This window comes from Melospiza georgiana, chromosome 33 (assembly GCF_028018845.1).
Source record: "Melospiza georgiana isolate bMelGeo1 chromosome 33, bMelGeo1.pri, whole genome shotgun sequence".
Lineage (NCBI taxonomy): Eukaryota > Metazoa > Chordata > Aves > Passeriformes > Passerellidae > Melospiza > Melospiza georgiana.
Window position 1 is genome coordinate 3,150,561 of NC_080462.1, and position 27,791 is coordinate 3,178,351.

At 57.2% G+C, this 27,791-nt stretch overlaps 1 protein-coding gene across 3 annotated transcripts; it reads left to right on the forward strand.

The window, feature by feature from the left end:
- Positions 1-1,509: 1,509 nt before the first annotated feature.
- Positions 1,510-27,763, forward strand: KIRREL1 (kirre like nephrin family adhesion molecule 1). Of its 3 annotated transcripts, XM_058042767.1 has the most exons (15): positions 1,510-1,587; positions 17,991-18,140; positions 18,568-18,717; positions 19,631-19,788; positions 20,181-20,331; positions 20,770-20,875; positions 21,558-21,706; positions 22,152-22,279; positions 23,161-23,287; positions 24,411-24,511; positions 25,587-25,785; positions 26,037-26,144; positions 26,393-26,532; positions 27,029-27,106; positions 27,199-27,763. In XM_058042767.1, the coding sequence occupies exons 1-15, from the start codon at positions 1,536-1,538 to the stop codon at positions 27,661-27,663; spliced, it is 2,262 nt and encodes a 753-aa protein (XP_057898750.1). In that variant the 5' UTR covers positions 1,510-1,535; the 3' UTR covers positions 27,664-27,763. The 3 variants fall into 3 exon arrangements, with proteins under 3 accessions (XP_057898750.1, XP_057898749.1, XP_057898751.1); XM_058042766.1 differs by lacking the exon at positions 1,510-1,587 and having other exon boundaries at positions 17,832-18,140; XM_058042768.1 differs by lacking the exons at positions 1,510-1,587; positions 17,991-18,140 and adding an exon at positions 18,370-18,397.
- The last annotated feature ends 28 nt before the right edge of the window (positions 27,764-27,791 follow it).

Below are 27,791 nucleotides of genomic sequence, written 5' to 3' on the forward strand. Positions count from 1 at the left end.
GCTGGGCCAGGTGTGCACACAGGGGAGCACAGCCCCGAAATGCAGAGGTGACCCCCAAAATGCAGATGTGAGCCCCAAAAGGCAGATGTGAGCCCCAAAATGCAGATGTGAGCCCCAAAAGGCAGATGTGCACCCGACACGTGTGCAAACATGGGCGAGGTGTGAGAACAGGGGTGCACGAATACCCCAAAACACACAGACAGCTGTGCACACCCCAAAACACACATTTACCCCCAAAATACCACACGTTTACACCCCAAAACACGTGTGCACACCCCCAAACCAAACATTTACACCCCAAAACCCACTGCCACACCCCCAATCCCCCCTCTCCCGCCCCAAACCCTGCTCTCCCACCCCAAAATCCCGCTCTCTGGCCCCAAGTGCATCTCGTACACCCCAAAATCCCCCTCTCCCTTACCAAAATCCCCCTCTCCCTCCCCAAATCCCTCTCGCACACCCCAAACCGCACATTTACTCCCCAAATCCCCCCTTCCCGCCCCAAATCCCGCTCTCCCGCCCCAAATCCCGCTCTCCCACCCCAAATCTCCTTGGAATCCCCCTCTCCCGCCCCAAATCCCTCTCGCACACCACAAACCTCACATTTACTCCCCAAATCCCCCCTTCCCGCCCCAAATCCCTCTCGCACACCCCAAATTCCCTTCGAACCCCGCTCTCCCGCCCCAAACCCCGCGCTCCCGCCCCAAATCCCTCTCGCACACCCCAAATCTCCTTCGAATCCCCCTCTCCCGCCCCAAATCCCTCTCGCACACCCCAAATCCCCTTCGATTCCCCTTCTCTCGTCCCAGTCCCGCTCTCCGGCCCCAAATCCCGCTCGCACACCCCAAATCCCCATTGTTCACCCCAAAGCACGCACATTTGCTCCCCAAACGCCGCTCTCCCGCCCCAAACCCCGCTCTCCCGCCCCAAATCCCTCTCGCGCACCCCAAATTCCCTTCGAATCCCCCCTTCCCGCCCCAAATCCCTCTCGCACACCCCAAATTCCCTTCGAACCCCGCTCTCCCGCCCCAAACCCCTCTCGCACACCCCAAATTCCCTTCGAACCCCGCTCTCCCGCCCCAGACCCCGCGCTCCCCCGCGCAGCCCCACGCGTGACACGCGCGCACGTCCCCGCTCTCCCCCTCCCTCCTTTCCCTCCTTTCCCTCCTTTCCCTCCTCCTCCTCCTCCTCCTCCTCCTCCCGCCCCCCCCCGCCGCCGCCGCTCCCGCTCCCCCTCCCGGCGCCCCCTCCGCCCCCCGCCCCGCCCCCGCCGCCGCCGCTCTCGCTCGGGGCTCGCAGCGGAGCCGCCGGAGCTCCGTGGCCCTTCCCGGCCCCTGCCCGGCGCCGGCCCGGCCGGGCCAGGCTCGGCTCGGCTCGGCTCGGCTCGGCTCGGCTCGGCTCGGCTCGGCTCGGCTCGGCTCGGCTCGGGGGGCGGCGCGGGGCCGAGCGGGGCGGCGATCGCGGAGCGGAGCCCCCGAAGCGGAGCCCCCCGGCGGGCCCGGCCCCGGAGCGCGGCCGCCGCCACGGGACGGGAGATGCGGATCCTGCTCCTGTGCCTGCTGACTCTCGCCGGGACCCGCGGGCAAGGTGGGCGCCGCGCCGGGGGCGCCGGGAGCGGCAGGCTCGGGGGCACCGGGAGCGGGACCGGGCAGCGCGGCCGCCCCGGAGCGCCGTTCCCAACTCCGCGGGCAGCGCTCCAGCCCCGCTCGCGCCGCCCGTTCCCGGAGGGATGAGAGCCGGCTCCGGCCGGTACCGGCGGTTCCGAGGGGTCCCGCGGGGTTCTGGCCGGGCTGGCGGGCCCGCGCTCGGCGCCGGCGGTACCGGAGGGTTCGGATGGAATCGCGGCCGGTTCTGCTCAATGCCGGGCCCGGTTTGACCAAATCCCGCCGTGGGTTCGCGTGGATTCCCGGTACCGGGGGATCGCGGTGGGACCGGGCCCGGTTCTCCCGAACCCCCGGGCTGGTTCTCATGGATCCCCCGTTCGGTACCGGGAGATCGCGGTGGGACCGGGCCCGGCTCTCCCGAACCCCCGGGCTGGTTCTCATGGATCCCCTGTTCGGTACCGGGGGGATCTCGGTGGGACCGGGCCCGGCTCTCCCGAACCCCCCAGGGCTGGTTCTCGTGGATTCCCCCGCTCCGGTACCGGGAGATCGCGGTGGGACCGGGCCCGGTTCTCCCCGGTCCCGGGACTGCTCCTCGTGCACCCCCCCCTCGGTACCGGGGGCTCCTGATGGAACCGGGCCCGGTTCTCCTGGACGCCCCTCCGGTACCGGGGCTGTCCCGACGGAACCGGGCCCGGTTCTGCCTCCCCGGCGCCGCTCCGTCCCCCCGGTTCCGGTCCTGTTGGAGCCCCGGGACCGAGGTTTTGCCCCCCCGCCATGTGGGTCCCGGTCCCGGGGCCGGTTCGGGGGGTTCGGGGGCCCTGGGGTCAAACGGGACCCCCGGGAGGGGTTGGGGGGGGTCAGGGCTGAGGGTGATGGGGGGGCTTGACCCGGCCTGGGGGGGTCTGTCCGTGTGTCCGTCCGTCCGTCCGTCCGTCCGTCCGTGGGGAGCGCAGGGGCCGCCTCCGGGGGGACCCCAGGACCCCGATCCCGGCATTGCGTGGGGAAGGGGCTGGGGGAGCCCGGACCCCCCTTTTCCCACATTTTCCCCCCTTTTCCCACCCCCACCCCCTCCAGAGCCGCCTCTCGGGGTGGGGAACAACCCGACCCCCCCCCCCAGGACCCCCCCAAAACCCTCCCGGGGGAAACTGAGGCACGGGGGGAGCTGCTGTGCCAAGGTCACGCTGAGGAAAAGCCGGGGAGGGGGGGGGGCTGGGGGTCCCCAAAACCCCCCAAAAACCCTCGGGGGGAGGGGAGGGGGCGCCCCCATCGCCCCAGGAATTTTGGGGGGGGGACCGGGGCCGGGCGCTGCCCCAGCGCGGCCTCCGGCGCTTCCCAGCTGCAAAATCCAATCTAATTTTTAATTAAGGGGGCGGCGTTGCTAAGATGCCGAGAGGAGAGAGGGGAAGGGAAAGGGAAAAAAAAAGGAAAAACCAAAAAAAAAAAAAAAAAAAGCCCCAAAAATAAACCCAAAAAACGCGCCTGGAGCGCGGGGGATTGAGAGGAGCGGGAGGAAGGCGCCGGTGGGGCCGCGACCCCCGGGGCAGCTCCGGGACCCCCGGGACCCCCGCGGGGCCGGGGCAGCTCCGGGGCAGCGCCGGGGGCTCCGCGTCCCCCGGGAACAAAAGCGGCCGCGCTGCCGCCCGGGGCCACGCGGGGAGCGGCGGGAGGGACCGGGGGAACGGGGGGAACGGTCCCGGTGAAACGGGGAGGAACGGCCCCGGTGTGGGGCGGGAGGGACCGGGGGAACGGGGGAAAACGGTCCCGGTGAAACGGGGGGAAACGGCCCCGGTGTGGGGCGGGAGGGACCGGGGGAACGGGGGGAAACGTCCCGGTGAAACGGGGGGAAACGGCCCCGGTGTGGGGCGGGAGGGACCGGGGGAACGGGGGAAAAGGTCCCGGTGAAACGCGGAGGAACGGCCCCGTTGTGGGGCGGGAGGGATCCGGGGGAACGGGGGGAAACGGTCCCGGTGAAACGGGGAGAAACGGCCCCGGTGTGGGGCGGGAGGGAACCGGTTTGAGATGGGAGAGATCTGGTTTGGGATTCAGTGGCTCCGGTTTGGGGTGAAACGGCCCCGGTGTGGGACTCAGTGGCTCCGGTGTGGGGTGAAACGGCTCCGGTGTGGGATGGGAAGGATCCGATTTGGGATGGGATGGGCCCGGTTTGGGATGGCTCTGGTTTGGGATGGGTGGGCTCCGGTGCGGGGCGGGACGGTCCCGGTTTGGGGCGGGAGGGACCCGCTTTGGGATGGGCCGGTGCCAGTTTGGGGTGGGATGGCCCCGGCGTGGAGCGGGATGTTCCCGGTTTGGGGTGAAACGGCTCCGGTTTGGGGCGGGACAGTTCCGGTTTAGGATGGCAGGGATCCGGTTTGGGATTGGTGGCTCCGGTTTGGGATGGGACAGCTCCAGTTTGGACGGGATGGTTCTGTTTGGGACGGGGCAGGTCTGTTTGGGACGGGATGGTTCTGTTTGGGATGGGGCAGGTCTGTTTTGGGATGGTTCCAGTTTGGGGTCAATGGCTCCAGTTTGGCGTCAATGGCTCCAGTTTGGTGTCAATGGCTCCGGTTTGGGATCAATGGCTCCAGTTTGGTGTCAATGGCTCCAGTTTGGGATCAATGGCTCCAGTTTGGTGTCAATGGCTCCAGTTTGGGATCAATGGCTCCAGTTTGGGATCAATGGCTCCGGTTTGGGATCAAGGGCTCCGGTTTGGGATCAATGGCTCCAGTTTGGGATCAATGGCTCCAGTTTGGGATCAATGGCTCCAGTTTGGTGTCAATGGCTCCAGTTTGGTGTCAATGGCTCCGGTTTGGGATCAATGGCTCTGTTTGGGACGGGACAAGTCTGTTTGGGATGGGATGGCTCCGTTTTGGGATGGCTCCAGTTTGGGATGGGGCAGCTCCAGTTTGGGATCGATGGCTCCAGTTTGGGATTGATGGCTCCAGTTCGGGATGGGATGGTTCCATTTTGGGATCAATGGCTCCAGTTTGGAATGGGACAGCTCCATTTTGGGATGGTTCCAGTTTGGGATTGATGGCTCATTTGGGATCAGTGGCTCTGTTTGGGATGGTTCCAGTTTGGGATGGGACGAGTCTGTCTTGGGATGGTTCCATTTTGGGTTCAATGGCTCCAGTTTGGGATCAATGGCTCCAGTTTGGGATGGGACAGCTCCAGTTTGGGATGGTGCAGGTCCAGTTTGGGATGGCTCCAGTTTGGGATCAATGACTCCAGTTTGGGATGGGGCAGGTCCATTTTGGGATGGGACGGGTCCATTTTGGGATCAATGGCTCCAGTATCAGTTTGATGGCTCTGATTTGGGATCAATGGCTCCAGTTTGGAATTGGACAGCTCCAGTTTGGGATGGTTCCAGTTGGGGATCAATGGCTCTGTTTGGGATGGGACAGGTCCGTTTTGGGATGGTTCCATTTTGGGGTCAATGGCTCCGGTTTGGGATCGATGGTTCATTTGGGATGGGATGGCTTCAGTTTGGGATGGGGCAGCTCCAGTTTGGGATGGGATGGTTCCAGTTTGGGATTGATGGCTCTGGTTTGGGATCGATGGCTCCGGTTTAGGATGGCTCTGGTTGGGATGGTTCCAGTTTGGGATCAATGGCTCCAGTTTGGGATCAAGGCTCACATCCCTGTGACAATCCCAGTGACCCCAAACCCACCCCAAATCCATCCCATCACTCCCAATCCCATCCCAAATCCGCCCCAATCCAATCACATCAATCCCATCCCAAATCCATCCCATCCCAATCCCATTCCATCCCTCCACTGTCACCTCCCAGAGGAGCCTTGCCCCCAATGCCAGGTCAAAATTTGGGGCTTTTATGGAAAATTTGGGGTGTTTTTTTGGAAAACGTGGGGGGGTTCTCAGGAAAATGTGGGTTTTTTTCTGTAAAACCTGGGGTTCTCTGTAAAACGTGGGGTTCCTGTAAAACGTGGGGTTTCACCCTGGAGCAGGCTGGGATTTGGGGTAATTCTGGGCGGTTTTGGGGTCCCTCCCGCCGCGGGGGGCGCTCGGGCCTGGCGCTGAATGGGGCTCATCACTCTTCATTTCTCACTAAATAATTTTCTGTATCTTATCTAAATGAAAGCCATTATTCTTCCCCGTTTCAATCACTCGCCGTGATTGCGCCTCAAATTGAAATATTTATTCATTTTCTGGGCCCTTCTTCTCCTCTCCGCGGGGCTTTTTCTTTATTTTATTTTATGCTTTATTTCATTTTCTTTTTTAATTTTATATTGTGTTATATTTTAAATTTTATTATATGTTTTAATTTTTTTCTTTTATTGTGTATATTTTAAATATATTTTTTATTTTGTTTTATGTTTATATTTTAATTTTTATTTTATTTTATATATTTTTAAATATTTTTATTTTAATTTTTATTTTATTTTATATTTTTATTCCCTTCCTTCCCTCATATGGGAGAGGTGACAGCAGGGACGTGACCCCAAGGGATTTGGGATCCTGAAGGATTTGGGATCCCATGGGATTTTACCCCTTGACCCCAAATTTCGTGGCAGGGTCAGGGCCAGGGCCAGGGCCAGGAATGGGATTTGGGGTGATTTCAGGTGGATTTTGGGGTGATTTTCTGTGATTTTGGGGTGATTTGGGGTGGGAAACCCCAACCCCAGAGCCCCAGAACCTCCTCCTTGTTCCCTTTGTGTCCCTGAGGTGACCTCGGTCCCAGCTCATTAATTAATCCATTAATTTATTCAATAATTCATTAATTTATTCATTCATTCATGATTTATTGATTTAATCCCCTCTCCTTTAATCCAGGCTTGATTTAATCCCGAGCTTTGCCCACCTGGACAAACCCTGGGAATGCCCAGCTTGGGTTGGGCTTCGGGAATTCTCGGGGACTTTCAGCAGTTTTGGGGCATTCTCAGGAATTTTTGGGGAATTTTTGAGAATCTTTGGGAATTTACGGGAATTATCGGGAATTAATATCCAAGTTTTTGGGAATTATCAAGAATTATTGGGAATTCTCAGGGATTACTGTGGATTTTGGGGAATTATCAGGAATTATTGGGAATTTGGGGGAATTATCAGGAGTTAATATCCTGAATTATTGGGAATTCTTGGGAATTATCGTGGATTTTGGGGTATTTGGGGGAAATTTTGAGAATTATCGGGGATTATTGGGAGTTCTCCGCAGTTCTCGGGGATTTTCGGGCAATTCTCGGCAATTCTCGGGGATTTTCGGCAATTCTCGGCAATTCTCGGCAGTTCTCGGGGATTTTCGGGGATTTTCGGAAATTCTCTTCAATTCTCGGGGATTTTCGGGATTTATCGGGAATTTTATCGATAATTCTCGATAATTTGGGGAATTTTCGGTGATTTTGGGGTCTCTCGGTGATTTTGGGGTCTCCCGACATTTCCGCCCCCTCCCCACAATTTCCCCCCGTTCCCCCCAGGCCGTTCCCCCCCCCCCCCCCCCCCCCCCCGGCTCCTCTTCCCTTCATTATCTCTTAATTAATCGCTCCGGCTCCGCTCGGCGCTAATTGCGCTCTCCGGGGCACGCGGCTCATTTGCATAAACCCGGATCCGGGACAGGGGGGGACGGAACCCCCCCAAAAATCCCCCCAAAATCTCCCCATTGGGTCAGAACCCCCCAAAATTCCCCCCAAAACCCCAGAGAGACCCCACGGAACCGGGGCAGATCCAGAGGGAACGGCGGGAAAAGGGTCGGGATTTGGGGTTTGGGGATTTTGGGGATTTGGGATTTTGGGGTTTTGGGGATTTCGGATTTTGGGATTTGGGATTTTGGGATCTGAGATTTGGGATGTGGGGATTTTGGGGATTTCGGATTTTGGGGTTTGGGATTTGGGGATTTTGGGGATTTAGGATTTTGGGATTTGGGATTTTGGGATCTGGGATCTGAGATTTGGGATTTTGGGGTTTGGGGATGGGGATTGGGATCTGGGATTTTGGGGTTGGGGTCGAGGATTTTGGATTTAAGATCTGGGATTTGGGATCGGGGGTTTGAGATCTGGGGTTTGGGATTTTGGTGTTTGAGATGCGGGGATTTTGGGTTCTGGATCTGAGATTTAGGGTTTGGGATTTAGGATTTGGGTTTGGGATGTGGCATTTGAGATTTGGGATTTGGGATTTGGGATCACTGATTGGGGATTTGAGATCTGGGATTTTGGGTTTGAGATCTGGGATTTGGGATTTTGGGATTTTGGATCTGGGATTTAGGGTTTGGGATTTGGGATCGGGGATTTGGCGTTTTGGGCTTGGAGTTTGGGATCTGGGATTTTGGGATTTTGGATCTGGGATTTAGGGTTTGGGATCTGGGATCAGGGATCTCCGGGATGCATCCAGAGGAGCATCCAGGGACCTCCGGATGGGAGGAGGGAACGGGAAAAATGGGGGAAAAAAGGGGGGGAATGGGAAAAAACCTTAAAATGGAAGAAAAAGGGGAAAAAAGAGGGGAAATGGGGGGAAAACCGGGGAGAAAGGGGAAGAAAAAGGGGGAAAAGGGGAAAAGGGGGAAGGAGCCTTTTCTGCAAGGGCCGGGCCAGAAAGGGCTGGCGGCGTTGCCATGGCAACGGGCGGATTATGATCCAAATGGAAATCAAAATCCGGGGGGGGGGCTCGGGATGGGGATGGGAAGGGAAGGAGGAAAAGGAGGAGGAGGAGGAGGGGGAAGGAAAAAACAACTTTTATTTCCAAGGCGAGAGCGGCTGCGGGCGTTGCCGTGGCAACGGGGGGAAAAATTTCATTTTTTTATTCTTTTTTTCTTCTTTTTTTTTTTTTTTTTTTTTTTTTTAATTAAACGGGAATCGGGGAGGGGGAGGAGGAGGAGCGGGATGAAGGCTCCGGGGCCGGCACCACCCCAAAGCCTCGGGGTGTCCCGTGGGAGCCGTGCCCAGGGGGATTTCACACCCAAAATTCACGTTTTTCCCCCCAAAATTCATATTTTCCCCCCTTTAGCCACGTGGGGTTGTACCAAAATCCACATTTTTCCCCCCCAAATCCACATTTTTCCCCTCAAAATTCACATTTTCCCTCCGAAATTCACATTTTCCCCCTTTAGCCACGTGGGGGTTTTACCAAAATCCACGTTCCCCCCCCCAGATTCACATTTCCCCCGCAAAATTCACATTTTCCTCCCAAAATCCACATTTTCCCCTCAAAATTCATGTTTTCCCTCCTTCCCTAGGTGGACTATTTCCAATTGTCACTTTTTCCCTCCCTTCCCCATGTGGATTTTCCCAAAATCCACATTTTTTCCCTTTTTCTCAGGTATATTTTTCCCAAAATCCACACTTCCCCCCTTTCTTTACACGGATTTTTCCCAAAATCCACATTTTTCCCCTTCCCCACGTGGATTTTTCCCAAATTCCACTTTTTCCTCCTTTCTTCACATGAACTTTCCCCAAAATCCAAACTTTCCCCCTTCCCCAGTTGGTTTTCCCCCCCCCCAAAAAACCTCATTTTCCCCCTTTTTTCAGGTGGATTTTCCCCAAAATTCCCATTTTTTCCCCGTTTTTCCCCTCCTTGGGGCTGGAATTGGGAACATCCCGGAGCTGGGGCCGCTTTTGGGGCCCCTTTTTCCTCCTCCTTTCCCCATTTTGGTGAAATTTTATTTTAAAAAAAGGAAAATTCCGGGAGGATTTGATTGAATCAAGTTGGGAAAAGGGGAGTTTGGGATGGGCGGATTTTTGGGGATTTTTGGGGAGATTTTGGGGTTTTTAGGGGGTTTGGGGCAGGGATGGAACCCTCGGGGTCAGGGAGAGGAGCAAGGAGGGAAACTGAGGCACGAAAATTCGGGTTTTCCGCGAAAAGCAGCGATTCCCATCCCGGGAAAAATCAGGAAAAAATCAGAAATTGTCCCCAAAAATCGGAAATTATCAAAAAAATCAGGAATTATCCCCCAAAAGCGAGGCGGGCCGGGGAGCAGAGGGTTAAAATCTCGGCGTTTTTGCCTTTCCTCGCCTTTCCAGAGGGAGCCTTGGCAGGAAATTCCTCAAATTCCAGGAGAGTGGGATCATCGCCGGCCCGGCCGCAAACAGCGGGGAGCGGGAGCGGCAGGGCCGGGACACCCCAAAAAACCCGGAATCTACCCCAAAAAAAACCTCAGAATGTTCCCCAAAAAATCCAGAATTATACCCTAAAAAAATCCCGAATTTCCTCCCCCAAAAAAGTCCATAATTCCCCTTTAAAAATCCCGAATTCCACCCTAAAAAAACCCCCAAATCCCCGCCCATAAAAAATCCAGAATCACCCCAAAAAATCCCAAACCTCCCCCCAAAAAAAAACCTCCAAATGTCCCCAAGAAAATCCCAAATACTCCCCCCCAAAAAAAACCCAGAAAAATCCCAAACTTCCCAAATTTCACTTCTGGCCCCCCAAAAATCGCCCCCAATCCTCCCCTGCCTCCCCCCGGCCCCGATTGGCGCGGCGCTCTTTAATTAGCGCGGGAACAATGTCTAATTAATGCCTAATTAGGACTTTTGTTTGTTTGCTCGGGCGCTGAAGGGGGGGGAGGATTTTTTTTGGGAAATTCGAGGGGAAAAAAAAAGGAATAAAAATCGTGAATTTAGCGAGAGGGGAATGGGGGAAAAATGTTAAAAATGGGGAATAAATGTTAAAAAATGGGGGGAAATGGAAAAAAATGGGGGGGAAATGTTAAAAAATGGGGGGAAAGTGTCAAAAAATGGGGAAAAGTGTTTAAAAATGGGGGGGAAATGTTAAAAAACCGGGAAAAAGCTGGAATGGTTTCACCCCCCCCCCGCGCCCGGAGCTGCGGCCTCGTTAGCAGATGTCTTAATGAGACAGCGCTAATTAATGGAGTGAGCGGCCCCGGGAGAGGCGCCCCAGTCCCGGCCCTGGGGAGCGGGGCGGGGGAGTGCCCGTGCCTCAGTTTCCCCAAGGAATAACCCAGCCGTGCCTCAGTTTCCCCATGGAATAACCCACCCGTGCCTCAGTTTCCCCACCCGTGCCTCAGTTTCCCCAAGGAATAACCCAGCCGTGCCTCAGTTTCCCCACCCGTGCCTCAGTTTCCCCAAGGAATAACCCAGCCGTGCCTCAGTTTCCCCATGGAATAACCCACCCGTGCCTCAGTTTCCCCACCCGTGCCTCAGTTTCCCCACCCGTGCCTCAGTTTCCCCGCGGAATAACCCTCCCGTGCCTCAGTTTCCCCGCGGAATAACCCACCCGTGCCTCAGTTTCCCCACCCGTGCCTCAGTTTCCCCATGGAATAACCCACCCGTGCCTCATTTTCCCCGCCCATGCCTCAGTTTCCCCACCCGTGCCTCAGTTTCCCCAAGGAATAACCCATCCGTGCCTCAGTTTCCCCATGGAATAACCCACCCGTGCCTCAGTTTCCCCAAGGAATAACCCACCCGTGCCTCAGTTTCCCCACCCGTGCCTCAGTTTCCCCAAGGAATAACCCACCCGTGCCTCAGTTTCCCCACCCGTGCCTCAGTTTCCCCATGGAATAACCCACCCGTGCCTCAGTTTCCCCACCCGTGCCTCAGTTTCCCCATGGAATAACCCACCCGTGCCTCATTTTCCCCACCCATGCCTCAGTTTCCCCACCCGTGCCTCAGTTTCCCCAAGGAATAACCCACCCGTGCCTCAGTTTCCCCACCCGTGCCTCAGTTTCCCCAAGGAATAACCCACCCGTGCCTCAGTTTCCCCAAGGAATAACCCACCCGTGTCTCAGTTTCCCCACCCGTGCCTCAGTTTCCCCGTCCATGCCTCAGTTTCCCCACCCGTGCCTCAGTTTCCCCACGGCAGCTCGATGTCCCGGGATTGCCGTGCCCGTGGGACGCCATCCCTGAGCCCGGTGCCACCACCCTGGGGACAGCCCAGTGCCACCAACCCCTGAGCCCGGTGCCACCAGCGCGGGGACAGCCCAGGGACAAAGCCAAGGGACAGGGACGGGGACAGGGGACAGGGTCAAGGACAGGGATGGGCACAGGGGACCCCGGGCATGGTGGCGTGCCAGGGATGGGGACACAGGGACAGGGCCAGTGGCAGTGCCAGCTCTCGGTGGCACCGCAGGGACAGGGGACACAGGGACAGTGGCAGTGCCAACCCTCAGCCAGGCCGGTGGCATCGTGGGGACAGTGCCAGGGACAGGGACGGTGGCAGTGCCAGCTCTCGGTGGCACACGGGGGACGGTGACGGTGACACAGTGGCAGTGCCAGCTCTCGGTGGCACCGTGGGGACAGGGATGGGGACACGGTGACAGTGACGGTGACAGTGGCAGCGCCATCTCTCTCTCGGGGCCATCGCCGTGCGGGGGCGGGGGCCGGGGCCGCAATTAACGGGGAATTAACGAGGGCCGGGTTTAATTACTGCGGGATTAGAGCGGGATTGGGGCCGGGGTGGGGCCGGGGACAACGGGGGGGACAACGGGGACCGGGCTGGGGACACCGGCATGGGGGACAATGGCATGGGGGGACAATGGCATGGGGGACAATGGCATGGGGACACCGGCATGGGGGGACAATGGCATGGGGACACCGGGATGGGGGACAATGGCATGGGGGGACAATGGCATGGGGACACCGGCATGGGGGACAATGGCATGGGGACACCGGGATGGGGGACAATGGCATGGGGGGACCCCAGAGCTGCCCGTGACCCCACAGCTCCCCCAGGACCCCGAATCTCCCCACAGATCCCCCGTGAGCCTCCAGGAGCTGCTCCCGCTTTCCCAGAGCCGCGGGCGGAGAATGTCCCGGGATTGTCCCGGGATTGTCCCGGGATTGTCCCGGGATTGTCCCGGGAATTTCCCGCGCTGGGATTTCTGGCAAGGGGGGAGGGAAGCGGGGAAATGTTCCCCGGGCACCGCGAAATCCCGGACAGCGCCGGGATCCCAAAGCCGGGCTCGGGAATACCAAACCCGGGGGATCTCGGGGTCACCCGTGGGGACACGGGGGGACCGTCCCAAATTCCCGATCCAGAGTCCCAAATTTCCCAAATTCCCGATCCAGAGTCCCAAATTCCCGATCCCAAAATAGCTCCGGGAGCGGGAGGAGGCGGGGACGGGGCAGGGCCCAGCCTGGCCTGGCTCGGCTCGGCTCGGCTCGGCCGGGAGGGGCGCTGGGCTGGAAACGAGGCTGGGATTCCCGGGAAAACGGGGCTGGAATTCCTGGGGAAATGGGGCCAAAATCCGTGGGAAAACGGGGCCAGGATTCCTGGGGAAATGGGGCTGGGATTCCCGGGAAAATGGGATCGATCCCCGGTGAAATGGGATCCCAAATCCCCATCGGGATGGAATCGGTCCCTGTCAGGATGGGATCCCAATTCCCAGGCAGGGTGAGACCCCACATTCCCGGCAGGACGTGATCCCAAATCCCAAATCCCATCGGGATGAGACCCCACATTCCCGGCAGGACGTGATCCCAAATCCCATTGGGATGAGACCCCACATTCCTGACAGGATGTGATCCCAAATCCCAAATCCCATTGGGATCAGACCCCACATTCCCAGCATGACGTGATCCCAAATCCCAAATCCCATTGGGATCAGACCCCACATTCCTGACAGGATGTGATCCCAAATCCCAAATCCCATTGGGATCAGACCCCACATTCCTGACAGGATGTGATCCCAAATCCCAAATCCCATTGGGATCAGACCCCACATTCCCGGCAGGATGTGATCCCAAATCCCAAATCCCATCGGGATGAGACCCCACATTCCTGACAGGATGTGATCCCAAATCCCAAATCCCATTGGGATCAGACCCCACATTCCCGGCGCTGCCGGGGCCTCCAGCTTGGGACCCCTCCCCATCCCATGGGTCCCATAAATCCCATCATCAATCCCATCCCATAAATCCCACAAATCGCATGGATCCCATAAATCCCATCCCATGGATCCCATGAATCCCATCCCATCCCATGGATCCCCCAGAAATCCCGCCCCATCCCATCCCATCCCACAAATCACATAAATCCCATTTGATGGGCCCCACAGATCCCCTCCCAGCCCATCCCATGGGTCCCATCAATCCCGTCCCATTGATCCCGTGGGTCCCATGGGTCCCATAAATAAATCCCATAAATTCGATCCCACCCCATAAATCCCATCCCATGGATCCCATAAATCCCATGGATCCCATAAATCCCGTTCCATGGATCCTGTGGGTCCCATGGGTCCCATAAATAAACCCCATAAATCCCGTCCCATGGGTCCCATAAATCCCATCCCATGGATCTCATCAATCCCGTTCCATTGATCCCGTGGGTGCCATGGGTCCCATAAATAAACCCCATAAATTCGATCCCACCCCATAAATCCCATGGGTCCCATCAATCCCATTCCATTGATCCTGTGGATCCCATGGGTCCCATAAACCAATCCCATAAATTCGATCCCACCCCATAAATCCCATGGGTCCCATCAATCCCGTTCCATTGATCCCGTGGGTCCCATGGGTCCCATAAATAAACCCCATAAATTCGATCCCACCCCATAAATCCCATGGATCCCATGGGTCCCCTCGCTGTCCCCACCCCGCGGTGCCACCCCCGGCTCTGGGGACAGCAGTGACAATGGGGACAGAGGGGACAGCAGCGACCCCAGGACCTGCCCCGGCCTCTCCTTTCCGCTCCAAAAACCCCAAATCCTCTTTTCTTCCCCAAAGGAAGAAAGAAAAATCCCAACCCGGGCAAGAGATTGTTTTTATTTTATAATTATCTCATTTTTATAGAACTCTCCTCCCTCCTCCTCGAATGTTTTGGGTTTGGCTTTTCGTTATTTAATTTTTTTTTTTTTTTTTTTTTTTTTTTTTTTTTTTTTTTAGAAATTCTCCTCCCTCCTCCTCGCCTGTTTTGGGTTTGGCTTTCAGTTATTTAATTTATTTATTTTTTTATTATTTCTTTTTTTTTTTTTTTTTTAGAAATTCTCCTCCCTCCTCCTCGCCTGTTTTGGGTTTGGTGTTTTTATTTATTTAATTTTAATTTTTTTTTTTTTTTTTTTTTTTTTTTTTTTTTTGTGTTTCACATAAAAATAGCAGCGAGCAGCTCGGGAAGAGGGGAAAGGCTTCAAATTTAAAAGGGAGGAGAAGGGAGGGGAGGAGGGAGAGATTAAATAAGGAGGGAGGAAAAGAAGGGGCAAAATTGGGAAAAAAATGGGGAAAATTTGGGATAAAAGGGGGGGAAATGGGACAAATTGGGAAAAATGGGGGAAAGTGGGGGAAAAGGGGGGAAATGGGGCAGAAAAGGGGGGAAATTGGAGAGAAAATGGGGAAAAATGAGAAAAAAAAGGGGGAAATGGGGGGGAAATGAGGAAAATGGGGAAGAAAATTGGAAAATGGGGGAAAAGGGGGAAATGGGGGAAAAGGGGGGAAATGGGGGGAAATGGGGGGAAAAAAGAGGGAGGAAATTGGATAAAAGGGGGGAAAATAGTGGAAAAAGGGGGGAAAAGGGGAAAATGAGGGAGAATGGGGGGGAAAGGGGGGAAATGGGGAAAAAAGGGGGGGAAATGCGGGGGAAAAGGGGATGAAAATGGGGAAAATGGGGGGGGGGAGGAAAGGGAAAATGGGGGAAAAATGGGAAGAATAAGGAAAAAAAGGGGGACAGCCGGGTTTGGGGACATTGCCGTGGGGACAGGGGGACATTGCCGTGGGGACAGGGGGACATTGCCATGGGGACAGCAGGGTTTGGGGACATTGCCGTGGGCACAGCCGGGTTTGGGGACAAGGGGACATTGCCGTGGGGACAGGGGGACATTGCCGTGGCAGGTTTGGGGACAGAGGGACATTGCCGTGGAGACATTGCCGTGGGGACAGCCGGGTTTGGGGACATTGCCGTGGGGACAGAGGGACATTGCTGTGGGGACATTGCTGTGGGCACAGCCGGGTTTGGGGACATTGCCGTGGGCACAGCCGGGTTTGGGGACATTGCCATGGGGACAGCAGGGTTTGGGGACATTGCCGTGGGGACATTGCCATGGGCACAGCCGGGTTTGGGGACATTGCCGTGGGCACAGCCGGATTTGGGGACATTGCCGAGCCTCGTTTGGGGACAAGGGGACATTCCCGCGGGCACAGGCACGTGCTGCCACGCGGGAGGGGACCGTGGTGACAAAGGGGGGGAGCAGAGCGACACGGGGGGGGGGGGTCACAGCGGCAAAGGGGACGCGGTGACAAGGGGTGGCACGGTGGCACGGGCACGGAGGGGGACACGGCAGCGAGCGAGCGAGGGAGGCGCCACCTCGCGCCCGTGCCCGCGGCCACCGCTGTCACCTCGGCGCGGTGTCACCCCGGCCGCCCGAGCCACACAAGCCCCGCGGCGCTGTCGCCGGAGCGAGCCGGGCCGTGCCACCCCCGCGCCACCACCCGGCGACACCGCGGGGGTGGCACCGCCACCTCCCCCCCCCCCAGTCCCGGTCCCTGCCAGGGGAAGGTGACAGGAGGTGGCTCCGGCTGCGACAATCGCCCCGCTGGCGGTGACAGGTCTGGCACCGCGGCTGGCACTGCGGGGAGGTGGCACAAGGGGGAGGTGGCACCAAGGAGGTGGCACTGGCACTGCAGGGAGCCGGCGCTGGCCTTTCGGGGTTGGGGACAATGTGTGGGGACACCGGGATGGCGGCAGAAAATCCCAAACCGTTCCCAGCTGGGCCGGTGCCATCCCGGTGCCCGTTTTCCCTCAATCTCCCCCCAAAATCTCGGTGCCATCCCGGTGCCCGTTTTCCCCAAAATCCCAGGGCCCATTTTCCCCTCAATCTCCCCCAAAATCCGGGACCGTTCCCAGCTGGTCCGGTGCCATCCTGGTGCTCTTTTTCCCCAAAATCCCGGCGCCATCCCGGTACCCATTTTCCCCTTAATCTCCCCCAAAATCCCAGTGCCATCCTAGTGCCCATTTTCCCTCGACCTCCCCCAAAATTCCGGTGCCATCTCAGTACCCATTTTCCCCTCAATCTCCCCCAAAACCCGAGCCACCCCCGGCCGTGCCAGTGCCAGCCTGGTTCCAGCCCGGTGCCCGTTTTCTCCTCAACCTCCCCCAAACTCCCAGTGCCATCCTAGGACCCGTTTTCCCCTTGATCTCCCCCAAAATCCCAGTGCCCATTTTCCCCATAATCCCGGTGCCATCCCAGTGCCCGTTTTCCTCTCAATTTCCCCCAAAATCCCAGTGCCCATTTTCCCCATAATCCCGGTGCCATCCCAGTGCCCGTTTTCCTCTCAATTTCCCCCAAAATCCCAGTGCCCATTTTCCCCATAATCCCGGTGCCATCCCAGTGCCCGTTTTCCTCTCAATTTCCCCCAAAATCCCGTCCCCCCCCCCCCGGTGCCCGAGGCTGCGGGTCCCCCCCGCCGCTCCCTCCCCCGTTCCCCGCTCTGATTTTCTTCCTCCTCCTCCTCCTCCTCCCTCTCCCGGCACCTTCCCCTCTTTGATCTCCCGATCCCGATTTTCCTTCATCTTGCCCCAAAACCCCCGCGGCCCCGGGGCGGGGCTGGCACCGGGGCTGGCACCGGGGGTGGCACCGGGGCTGGCACCGGTGGATCCCTGGATTCCCCATCCCGGGGATCCTGGGAGCAGATCACCCCCAAACGTGGATTTTTTGGGGGGATTTTTGGGGATTTTTGTGTGGATTTTTGGAGATGTTTGGACGCGCCGGGCGTTTTATTTTCGGGATGAAATGCGGGAGCCCGTGGATTTTGGGGGGTTCGGAAGGAGAGGAGCGGGAGCGGGACCCTGTACTGTGCCATTCTGTGCTCTTCGGCGCCGTTCCGTTCCGTGCCGTGCCATTCCGTGCCACATTCCGGGATAAAACCCCCGGGATTGCAGCCGCGAGAGGCGGGGGGGTCGCGCTGCCCCTTCCCCGCTCCAGGGCACGGCCGCGTCCCTGTCCCTGTCCCTGTCCCCGTTCCCGTCACATCCCGCTCGATTCCCGCGGGCCGCGTGACCCCGGGATCGATCCCGAACAGCCGCGAACAACGGGAACGGGAACGGGAACCGGGAGCGGGAACAGGAACCGGGAGCGGGAACGGGAACCGGGATCGGGAACGGGAACGGGAGCAGGATTGGGAACGGGGTGGGGGCGTTTGGGGGACCCCGGGAGCTCCGGGGCTCGTGGGGAGCTCCGGGGGGATCCTGAGGGATCTCAGGGGGATCTCGGGGGAGAATCTCAGGGGGGATCCCAGAAGGATCCTGGGGGGATCTCAGGGGGATCTTGGGGGGATCTCAGGGGGGATCCCAGAAGACTCCTGAGGTGATCTTGGAGGAAATCTCAGGGGGATCTCCAGAGGATCTCAGGAGGATCCTGGGGGGATCTCAGGGCGATCTCGGGGTATTCCGGGATGGCGGCACACCCGGTGCCGCAGTGCCGGGCACTGCGCCGTGACCGTGGCGCCGTGTCCGGTGACCGTGGCGCCGTGTCCGGCACTGACCGCGGCGCCGTGGCCGCAGCCGTGCAGACGCGCTTCGTGGAGGAGCCCGAGGACCAGACGGTGGTGGCCGGGCAGAGAATCGTCCTGTCCTGCGTGGTGCTCAACTACTCCGGCATCGTGCAATGGACCAAGGACGGGCTGGCCCTGGGCATGGGGCAGGGACTGAAAGGTGCCCGGGGACAGGGGGGACACTGGGGGGGACACTGGGGGTGGCACCGGGTGGGCAGAGCTGGCCCTGGGCATGGGGCAGGGACTGAAAGGTGCCTGGGAACAGGGGGGGGACACTGGGGGTGACACTGGGGGTGGCACTGGGTCAGGAGGGCTGGCATTGGGCATGGGGCAGGGCCTCAAAGGTGCCCTGGGGTGGCACTGGGGGTGACACTGGGTGGCAAGGGCTGGCATTGGGCATGGGGCAGGGCCTCAAAGGTGCCCCAGGGACAGAGGTGGCGCTGGGTGGGCAGGGGTGACCCCATGGGATTGGGGTGTCCCTGTGTTATCGGGGTGTCCCTGTGCGATGTGGCTGTCCCCGTAGCACCAGGATGTCCCTGTGGGATGTGGCTGTCCCCGTGTGACCCCGCCCTGTCCCCTGTCCCCAGCCTGGCCCCGGTACCGCATCGTGGGCACGGCCGACTCGGGCCAGTACAACCTGGAGATCCGCGACGCCGAGCTCTCCGATGACGCCGTCTACGAGTGCCAGGCCACCGAGGCCGCGCTGCGCTCGCGCCGCGCACGGCTCACCGTGCTCAGTGAGGGCCACGCGCCGTCCCCAGTGTCCCCAGTGTCACACACCATCCCATGTCTGTCACACACCGTCCCCAGTGTCCCCAGTGTCTGTCACACACCGTCCCCAGTGTCTGTCACACACCATCCCCAGTGTCACACACCGTCCCCAGTGTCCCCAGTGTCTGTCACACGCCGTCCCCAGTGTCCCCTGTGTCACACACCGTCCCCAGTGTCCCCAGTGTCTGTCACACACCGTCCCCAGTGTCCCCAGTGTCACACACCGTCCCCAGTGTCCCCTCCCCATTCCCTGTGCCCCACGCAGCCCCCAATGTCCCAGCTGTCCCCAGTGTCCCCTGCCCATTCCCGCCATCCCCTTCCCCATTCCCTGTGTCCCCTCACCATTCCCTGTGCCCCACACGGTCCCCAGTGTTCCACACGGTCCCCAGTGTCCCCCATGTCCCACCCCTGTGTCCTCCAGGGCCTCTCATGTCCCCTCCCCATCCCCTGTGCCCCACACAGTCCCCAATGTCACACACAGTCCCCTGTGCACCCTCCCCACATCCGTGTCCCCATCCCCTGTGTCCCCTCCCCATGTCCCCTCCCCATTCCCTGTGCCCCACACCGTCCCCAGTGTCCCCAATGTCACACACCATCCCCAGTGTCCCCTCCCCATCCCCTGTGCCCTACACAGTCCCCAATGTCACACACAGTCCCCTGTGCACCCTCCCCACATCTGTGTCCCCCTCCCCATTCTGTGTCCCCCCCCCATCCCCAGTGTCCCCTCCCCATCCCGTGTCCCCATCCCCAGTGTTCCCTCCCCATTCCCAGCTGTCCCCATGTCCCCATGTCCCCGTGTCCCCTCCCCAGTGTCCCCTCCGCATCCCCGCTGTCCCAGGGTGTCCCTCCTGACCTGCTGTCCCCTCTGTCCCCCCGCAGTCCCCCCCGAGGACCCCACGATCGACGGCGCCCCCGAGATCCTGCTCAGGGCGGGGACCCCCTACAACCTGACGTGCCGGGCGCGGAGCGCCAAACCCGCGGCCACGCTGGCCTGGTTCCGCGACGGGCTGGAGCAGGACGGGGCTGTCACCAGCACGGTATGGATGTCACCAAACTGTCACCTGTGTCACCAGAACTGTCCCCAGAACTGTCATCCTGTCCCCCCTGTACCCCCTGTCCCACTGTCACCACGATGGCCTGGTTCCCCAATGGGCTGGAGCAGGACGGGGCTGTCACCAGCACGGTATGGATGTCACCAAACTGTCACCAAAACTGCCGCTGTGTGCCCCCTGTGTGCCCCCTGTGCCCTCTGTCCCACTGTCACCACCTTGGCCTGCTTCCCCAATGGGCTGCAGCAGGACGGGGCTGTCACCAGCACGGTATGGGGACACTGCAGCGTGGTGGCCGTCCCCTCCCAGTGTCCCCAGCCCCACTGGAGCTGTCCCTATGTCCCCATGTCCCCATGTCCCGTGTCCTTGTGTCCCCCCAGGAGCTCCTGGCCGACGGGAAGCGCGAGAGCACCACGAGCCTGCTGCCCATCACGCCCTCGGAGCTGGACATCGGCCGCGTCTTCTCCTGCCGCAGCTCCAACGAGGCCGTGCCCGCGGGCAAGGAGAGCTCCGTGCGCCTCAACGTGCACCGTGGGTGGCACTGGGGACACTGGGGACATGGGGACACTGGGACATTGGGGACATGGGGATGGACACACGGACAGCTGCTCCTGCCGCAGCTCCAACGAGGCTGTGCCCGCGGGCAAGGAGAGCTCCGTGCAGCACCGTGGGTGACACTGGGGACACTGGGGACAGGGACACAGGGACAGGGACTGGGGACACCGGGGACACCAGGGGTGGGAGGGATGGGGACATGGATGGGGATTTGGGGGGTATTTTTGTGGGATTTTTGGGGTGTCGCAGGTGGGAGCGGTGTCTGTGGGCGGGATTTGCTGGAGGGACGAGGAGGAGGAGGAAGAGGAGGGGGAGGCAGGGCCGGGACTCGGTGGCCAACACCGACCCTCCGGTGGCCACGCCAGAGCTTTGGGGTCCCCCGGTGTCCCCCCTGAGCCGTCGCTGTCCCCGCAGACCCCCCGACGGTGACCCTGTCCATCCAGCCGCAGACGGTGCAGGAGGGCGAGAGGGTCGTGTTCACCTGCATGGCCACGGCCAACCCCGAGATCAAAGGCTACAGGTGAGCCCCAAAACCCGGGACGGGGCTGGGGGGGTCATTTGGGGGCACCCAATGTCCCCAGCCTTCTTCCCAAAACCCCCAGGGATTGGAAATCGGGATTGGGATTGGGATTGGGATTGGGATTGGGATTGGGATTGGGGTCAAACATCCCCACCATGGCTCTGTGCCCCCTCCCCAAAACCCTTTGGAAATGGGGATTGGGATTGGGATTTGGAATGGGGATTGGGATTGGGATTGGGATTGGGATTGGGATTGAGATTGGGATTGGGGATTGGGATTGGGAAATTAGGATTTAGGATGGGAATTAGGATTTAGGATAGGGATTGGGATTTCGGATGGGGACTGGGAATTAGGATGGGGATTTAGGATGGAGATTGGGGTCCCAAAGTGTGCCTGAATGTCCCAAACATGGCTCTGTGTCCCCTCCCCAGAACCCTTTGGAAACCTTTGGGATTGGGATTTAGGATGGGATGGGGATTGGGAATTGGGATGGGGATTGGGATTTAGGACTTGGAATTACGATTTAGGATGGGGATAAGGATTTAGGATGGGGATTGGAAATTAGGATTTGGGGTTGGGATTGGGATTTCGGACGAGGACAAGGATTTGGGATGGGAATTAGGATTTGGGATGGGGACCGGGATTTGGGATCAGGATCCCACGGTGTCCCCGCTGTCCCCAGGTGGGCCAAGGGCGGGGTGATCATCGAGGAGGCCAAGGAGAACAGGTACGACACGCAGGTGGATTACACCTTCTTCACGGAGCCCGTCAGCTGCGAGGTGCACAACGACATCGGCAGCACCAACGTCAGCACCCTGGTGGACGTGCACTGTGAGTGACTCCAGAGCGGCCCCAAAACGGCCTCGAAATGACCCCAAAATTGCCCCAAAGGGGTCCCAAAGCGGCCCCAAAATGGCCCCAGAACGGCCCTGAAACGGCCCCAAAACAGCCATAGAATGGCCACAAAACCAGCCCCAAAACCCCAAAATTACCCCAAAACAGCCCCAAAACGGCCCCAAAACCACCCCAAAACCGCCCCAAAACCGCCCCAAAACTGCCTCAAAACATCAAAACGGTCCCAAATCCACCACAAAACGGTCCCAAAACCACCCCAAAATGGCCCCAAAACAGCCCCAAAACCGCCACAAAAAGGCTCCAAAATGGCCCCAAAAGTGCTCCAAAACGGCCCCAGAACGGCCCCAAACCCCCAAAACGGCCCCAAATTAACCCCAGAGCCCCTCCCCACACTTCCTCCCCCGGTTCCGTGTCCCCCCAGTCGCCCCCCGGATCGTGGTGGACCCCAAGCCCACGGTGACCGACATCGGCTCCGACGTCACCCTGACCTGCGTGTGGTCGGGGAACCCCCCGCTGACCCTCACCTGGACCAAGAAGGAATCCAACATGGTAGGAGCGCCTCCAGGGGGGTTCCGGAATGTTCTTTGTGCCCTTGGGTTCGGGGGGGGCTCCGTGTGTGTCAAAAACCCCCAAAAAAATACCCCAAAAAATCCCAGGAAAAATCCCCCCAAAAAATCCCAAAAAACAATTCCCCCCCAAAAAAAAAAATCTCAGAACAAAATCCTACATTTCGTCTCAAAACAAAATCCTAAAAAAAAACTTCCAAAAAAATCCCAGGAAAAATTCCAAAAAAAAAAAAAAAAAAAAATCCCCAAAAAAATCTCAAAAATTCTCCCCAAAAAAATCTCCCCAAAAAAATCTCCCCAAAAAAATCACCCCAAAAAAATCCCCCCAAAAAAAACACAAAAAAATGGAAACTGGGATTGGGATTTGGGTTGGGTTGGGGATTGGGTTTGGGATTCGGGATTGGAGTTGGGATTGGGTTTGGGATTCGGGATCGGGTTTGGAATTGGGGTCAAACAGAAACCCTGAATGCCCCCACTGTGGTTTTGTGTCCCCTCCCTAAAATTCCCTAGAGAGGGAAATTGGGATTTGGATTGAGTTTGGGTTTGGGATTGAGTTTGGAGTTTGGGATTTGGGATTTGGGATTGGGTTTGGGATTCGGGAATGGGTTTGGGGTTTGGGAATGGGTTTGGGGTTTGGATTGGGGTTGGGATTCAGTTTGGGACTCAGGTTTGGGATCGGCGTCAAACGTGTCCCCTGAACATCCCCACCATCCTTGCGTGCCCCCTCCACACCCCAAAACATCCCAAAAACTGGAATTTTGGCTGGGATTCCCTCGGAAACGATATATGGCCAGGCTGCCGAGCTTTTGGGGGACGTCCCCGAGTGTCCCCACGTGTCCCCAGATGTCCCCGGTGTCCCCGCAGGTGCTGAGCAACAGCAACCAGCTGTACCTCAAGTCGGTGACGCAGGCCGACGCCGGCCAGTACGTCTGCAAGGCCATCGTGCCCCGCATCGGCGTGGGCGAGAGGGAGGTCACCCTCTTCGTCAACGGTCAGCCACCCCAAAAAAAAACCCAAAAAAACCCCCAAAAAAACCAAAAACACCTCCTGGGGCTCCATGGGAACGGGGCGGATCCCGGCGTCCCAAAAATTCTCTGGTTTTGGTTGGTTTTCGGTGGGGTGAAGCGGGGGGAATTTTAAATTTTGCGTTTTAAATTTGGCTGGGGAGGCTGTGATGGGGAAAACGGGATTTGGGGTTTTTTTGTTGGGTTTGGGACGGGAAAATTCAAGGGGAAAGGCAAAGGGGGGTGGTGGGAAGGGAGTAAATCCTGAAGAGAGATTTTTCCACACCCGGGGAGATGGGGTCAGGAATTGCAGGAATTTCAAGCTGGAATTTCCTGTGGGAGGTTTCCTCAATTCCACCTAAACCAAGGAATTTTATCCCCCTTAAACCCCTGATCCTGAGCCGTTCCCCCAGTTCCACCCAAAACACGGAATTTTATCCCAAATCCCTCATTCCTGGCCTGGCCTGGACACAGCTCTAGGAATTTCCTCCTCTCATTTCCCGCCTGGGCCACCCCAAATTCCCATTTTCCCCTTATAACACCCCAGATCGCCAATTTCCCCCCCTGGAACACCCCAAATATCCTAAATTTCCCCCAAACCATCCCAAATCCCCAGCTGCCTTCCTGGAACACCCCAAATCCCCCATTTCCCCCTGTGGAACACCCCAAATTCCCCATTTTTCCCCCTGGAACACCCCAAATATCCCAATTTCCCCCCAAATACCCCAAATTCCCCATTTCCCCCCCCCGGAACACCCCAAATATCCCAAATTTCCCCCTTGAACACCCCAAATATCCAAATTTCCCCCTTGAACACCCCAAATATCCCAATTTCCCCCTGAGGAACACCCCAAATTCTCCACTTTACCCCCCTGAACACCCCAAATATCCCAATTTCCCCCGCAGACACCCCAAATTCCCCATTTCCCCCCCCAGACCACCCCAAATTCCCCATTTTCCCCCCCAGACCACCCCAAATTCCCCATTTTCCCCCCTTGAACACCCCAAATATGCCAATTTCCCCCCAAATACCCCAAATTCCCCATTTTCCCCCCTTGAACACCCCAAATATGCCAATTTCCCCCCCAGACACCCCAAATTTCCCCGCAGGCCCCCCGATCATCTCCAGCGAGCCCGTGCAGTTCGCCGTGCGCGGCGACCGCGGCAAGGTCGAGTGCTTCATCGGCAGCACGCCGCCCCCCGACCGCATCGTGAGTCCCGCCGCACCCCGGAACTGAAAAAAATATCATTTCGTTTCAAAATATCAGCAACGTTTAATATTTATTTTATTTGTTGTTTATTTATTTTAATTTAATAAATCTTAATGTTGTTATTGTTTTATATTATCAAATTTTATCATTAAATATATATTAGAATTAATATATATTGATATGTATTTTTAGATATTAATATATATTAATATATATTTCTATTTATAGATATTTAGCTATTAAATTGTATATTTATATAATAATATTAATATATATAGATACATATTTTTATATATATTTTAATTAAGTACATCCAAACGTTATCTTTATATATTAAGTATTACCTGTACATATAAAATTAGTAATATAAAATAACGTAAAATAAATATGCAAATAAATATTTAAGACATTTACAAAATTATTTATAAGACAAATCATTTTACAAAGATGCATTACAATTAATATGGGTTAATATGCATTTATAATTAAATGTAATTTATTAATATCAAACAAATTAAATACAAAATAAATAAATATTAAATGTAATAATGTTTATTTAAATTTATAATAAATAAAAATAAATATAAATAAATATATTTTATATAATAAATAAGTATAAAATATAAAATAATATTAATAAATCTCTATATTCATAGAATTATTTATAAATATAAAATAGATTATTTTACAATGAAAATATTGTAAGCAATATATATTAACATATGCTTACAATAAAAATATATGTAAATAAACAGAATAATAATAGAAATATATAATAAATGTATATACATTTATTATATATATAAATAAATATATATAAATGTATAAGCAGAATAATAGTATAAATACATTAGAATATATACATATAAATATAAATAAACAAAACGAATATTATATAAATAATAATGTGAAACTAATAATATGTAAATAATAATATAAGACTAATAATATATAAATAATAAAATAATACAGAATTAAATAACGATAACCACGTTAATATCAAGATAATTGACAAACCCCAGTACAAAACAGCAAAAACCAAAAAGCACAGAACCATTTCTGCCGCTGCCCGCAGGCGTGGGCGTGGAAGGAGAACATTCTGGAAGCGGGGACGCTGGAGCGCTACACGGTGGAGAGGAGCAACACGGGCAGCGGGGTCCTGTCCACGCTGACCATCAACAACGTCATGGACGCCGACTTCCAGACGCGCTACAACTGCACGGCCTGGAACAGCTTCGGGCCCGGCACGGCCATCATCCAGCTCGAGGAGAAAGGTGACAATGGCAGGGACATCTTTGGGTGGCCTTGGGTTGGGCACGGCCATCATCCAGCTTGAGGAGAAAGGTGACACTGGGGGGACAGTCTGGGGACAGCTTGGGGACATTGAGATGGGCCTGGCATGGCCATCATCCAGCTCGAGGGGAAAGGTGACATGGGACCCCGAGCTGAGTTATTGGGATTTTGGGATGAGAGCCGTGGCTGTGGCACTGTCCTTGTCCCCAACTGTCCCCTGGTGTCCCCACAGAGGTGCTGCCCGTGGGCATCATCGCCGGGGCCACCATCGGCGCCAGCATCCTCCTCATCAGCTGCCTGCTGGCCCTGGCCTGCTTCCTCTACCGGCGCCGCAAAGGAAGTGAGTGGGGTCACTCTGGGGTCACTCGGGGTCACTCTGGGGTCACTCTGGGGTCACTCAGGGGTCACTTCGTGGTCACTCAGTGGTCACTCTGGGTGTATCCATGGGGGTGTCTATGGAGATCAATTCATGGTGACTCAGTGGTCACTCAGTGGTCACTCTGGGTGTCTTTATGGGGATCTCTTTGGGGGGGTCACTCAGTGGCCACCCCGTGGTCACTCCGTGGTCACTCTGTGGTCGCTCGTCAGGCCGCAAGGACGTCACGCTGCGCAAGCTGGACATCAAGGTGGAGACGGTGAACCGGGAGCCACTGACGCTGCACACGGACCGGGAGGAGGACACGGCCAGCGTGTCCACGGCCACGCGCGTCATGAAGGCCATCTACTCGGTGAGGGGGGACATGGGGACACCGTGGGGACAGGGACTGGCACCTGGGATGGCTGGGAGTGTCCCCAACCTGGCAGTGTCCCCAGCCCAAGGCCAGGCTGGAGACACCTGCGATGGTGGAAGGTCCCAAGGTCTTGATGATCGTTGGGGTCTTTTCCATCCCAAAGAATTCCAGCGTTCCCTGGGCCAGTTTAATGGGATTTTAGGGATCGGTCCTGGATCCATCCATGATCCCCTGGACTCCCCATCCATGATCCCATGGATCCCATGGATTCCCCATCCCTCGAAGTTCCCGGCTCCACCTTGGATCCACCTGGGCTATCAGGAGCCGCCCCTTCCCACCATGGGATGGGTCTCAGGGTTCCTCCCCACCCATCCCCTTCCACAATTCCATAATCCTACAATCCCACAATCCCACAATTCCACAATCCCATAATCCCACAATCCCACAATTCCACAATCCCACAACCCCACAATTATTCCCGTGGCTTTTCCAGTCGTTCAAGGACGACGTGGACTTGAAGCAGGACCTGCGCTGCGACACCATCGACACCCGCGAGGAGTACGAGCTCAAGGTCCGGTCCCACGCCCCTCTCAACCCCAACCCTGCCCTTCCCACCCACCAGCACTCCCCAAACCCACCGATCTCCCGATTTTCCCCTTCCAGGACCCCACCAACGGCTACTACAACGTGCGCGCCCACGAGGAGCGCCCGGCCTCGCGCTCGGTGCTCTACGGCGATTACCGCGCGCCCGGCCCCGGCGGGCCCCGCTTCGAGCCGCGGCCGCCCTCGCGCCTCTCGCACTCCAGCGGCTACGCCCAGCTCAGCTCGTACCCCCGCGGCGGCCCCGAGTTCCCCGCCGAGGCGGCGGCGGCGCCCCCGGGCACGGCGGTGCCGCCGGGGGACACGAGCAGCCAGCTGTCCTACGAGAACTACGCGGGCGTCGGCGTCGGCGTCGGGTTCCCCGGCCCCACGGCGGCGTTCCCGCCGTACCGGCTGGGCTTCGGCGGCGCCTACGAGCCCTACGAGGCCGTGGGCAAGTTCGGCGGCGGCGCCACGCGGTTCTCGTACACGTCGCAGCACTCGGACTACGGGCAGCGCTTCCAGCAGCGCATGCAGACGCACGTCTAGGGCGGGCGGGGCTCCCTGATATTCAGGGCTTTGCCCGCCCCGATCGACCCCGTCCCCGCGGGTTCCTTGGAGCTTCCGTTCATTCCGTTGGTTTTGCCGGTACTTTCCAGCCCCGCCGGTGGGTGGAG

Excerpts from the sequence above, each read along its gene's own strand:
- KIRREL1 (XM_058042766.1), top strand. The coding sequence starts at position 17,882 with ATGGCGGCACACCCGGTGCCGCAGTGCCGGGCACTGCGCCGTGACCGT. Across the intron at positions 19,789-20,180 it reads ACGGGGCTGTCACCAGCACG|GAGCTCCTGGCCGACGGGAA; the intron begins GTATGGATGTCA and ends GTGTCCCCCCAG. Across the intron at positions 20,876-21,557 it reads CCCGAGATCAAAGGCTACAG|GTGGGCCAAGGGCGGGGTGA; the intron begins GTGAGCCCCAAA and ends CGCTGTCCCCAG.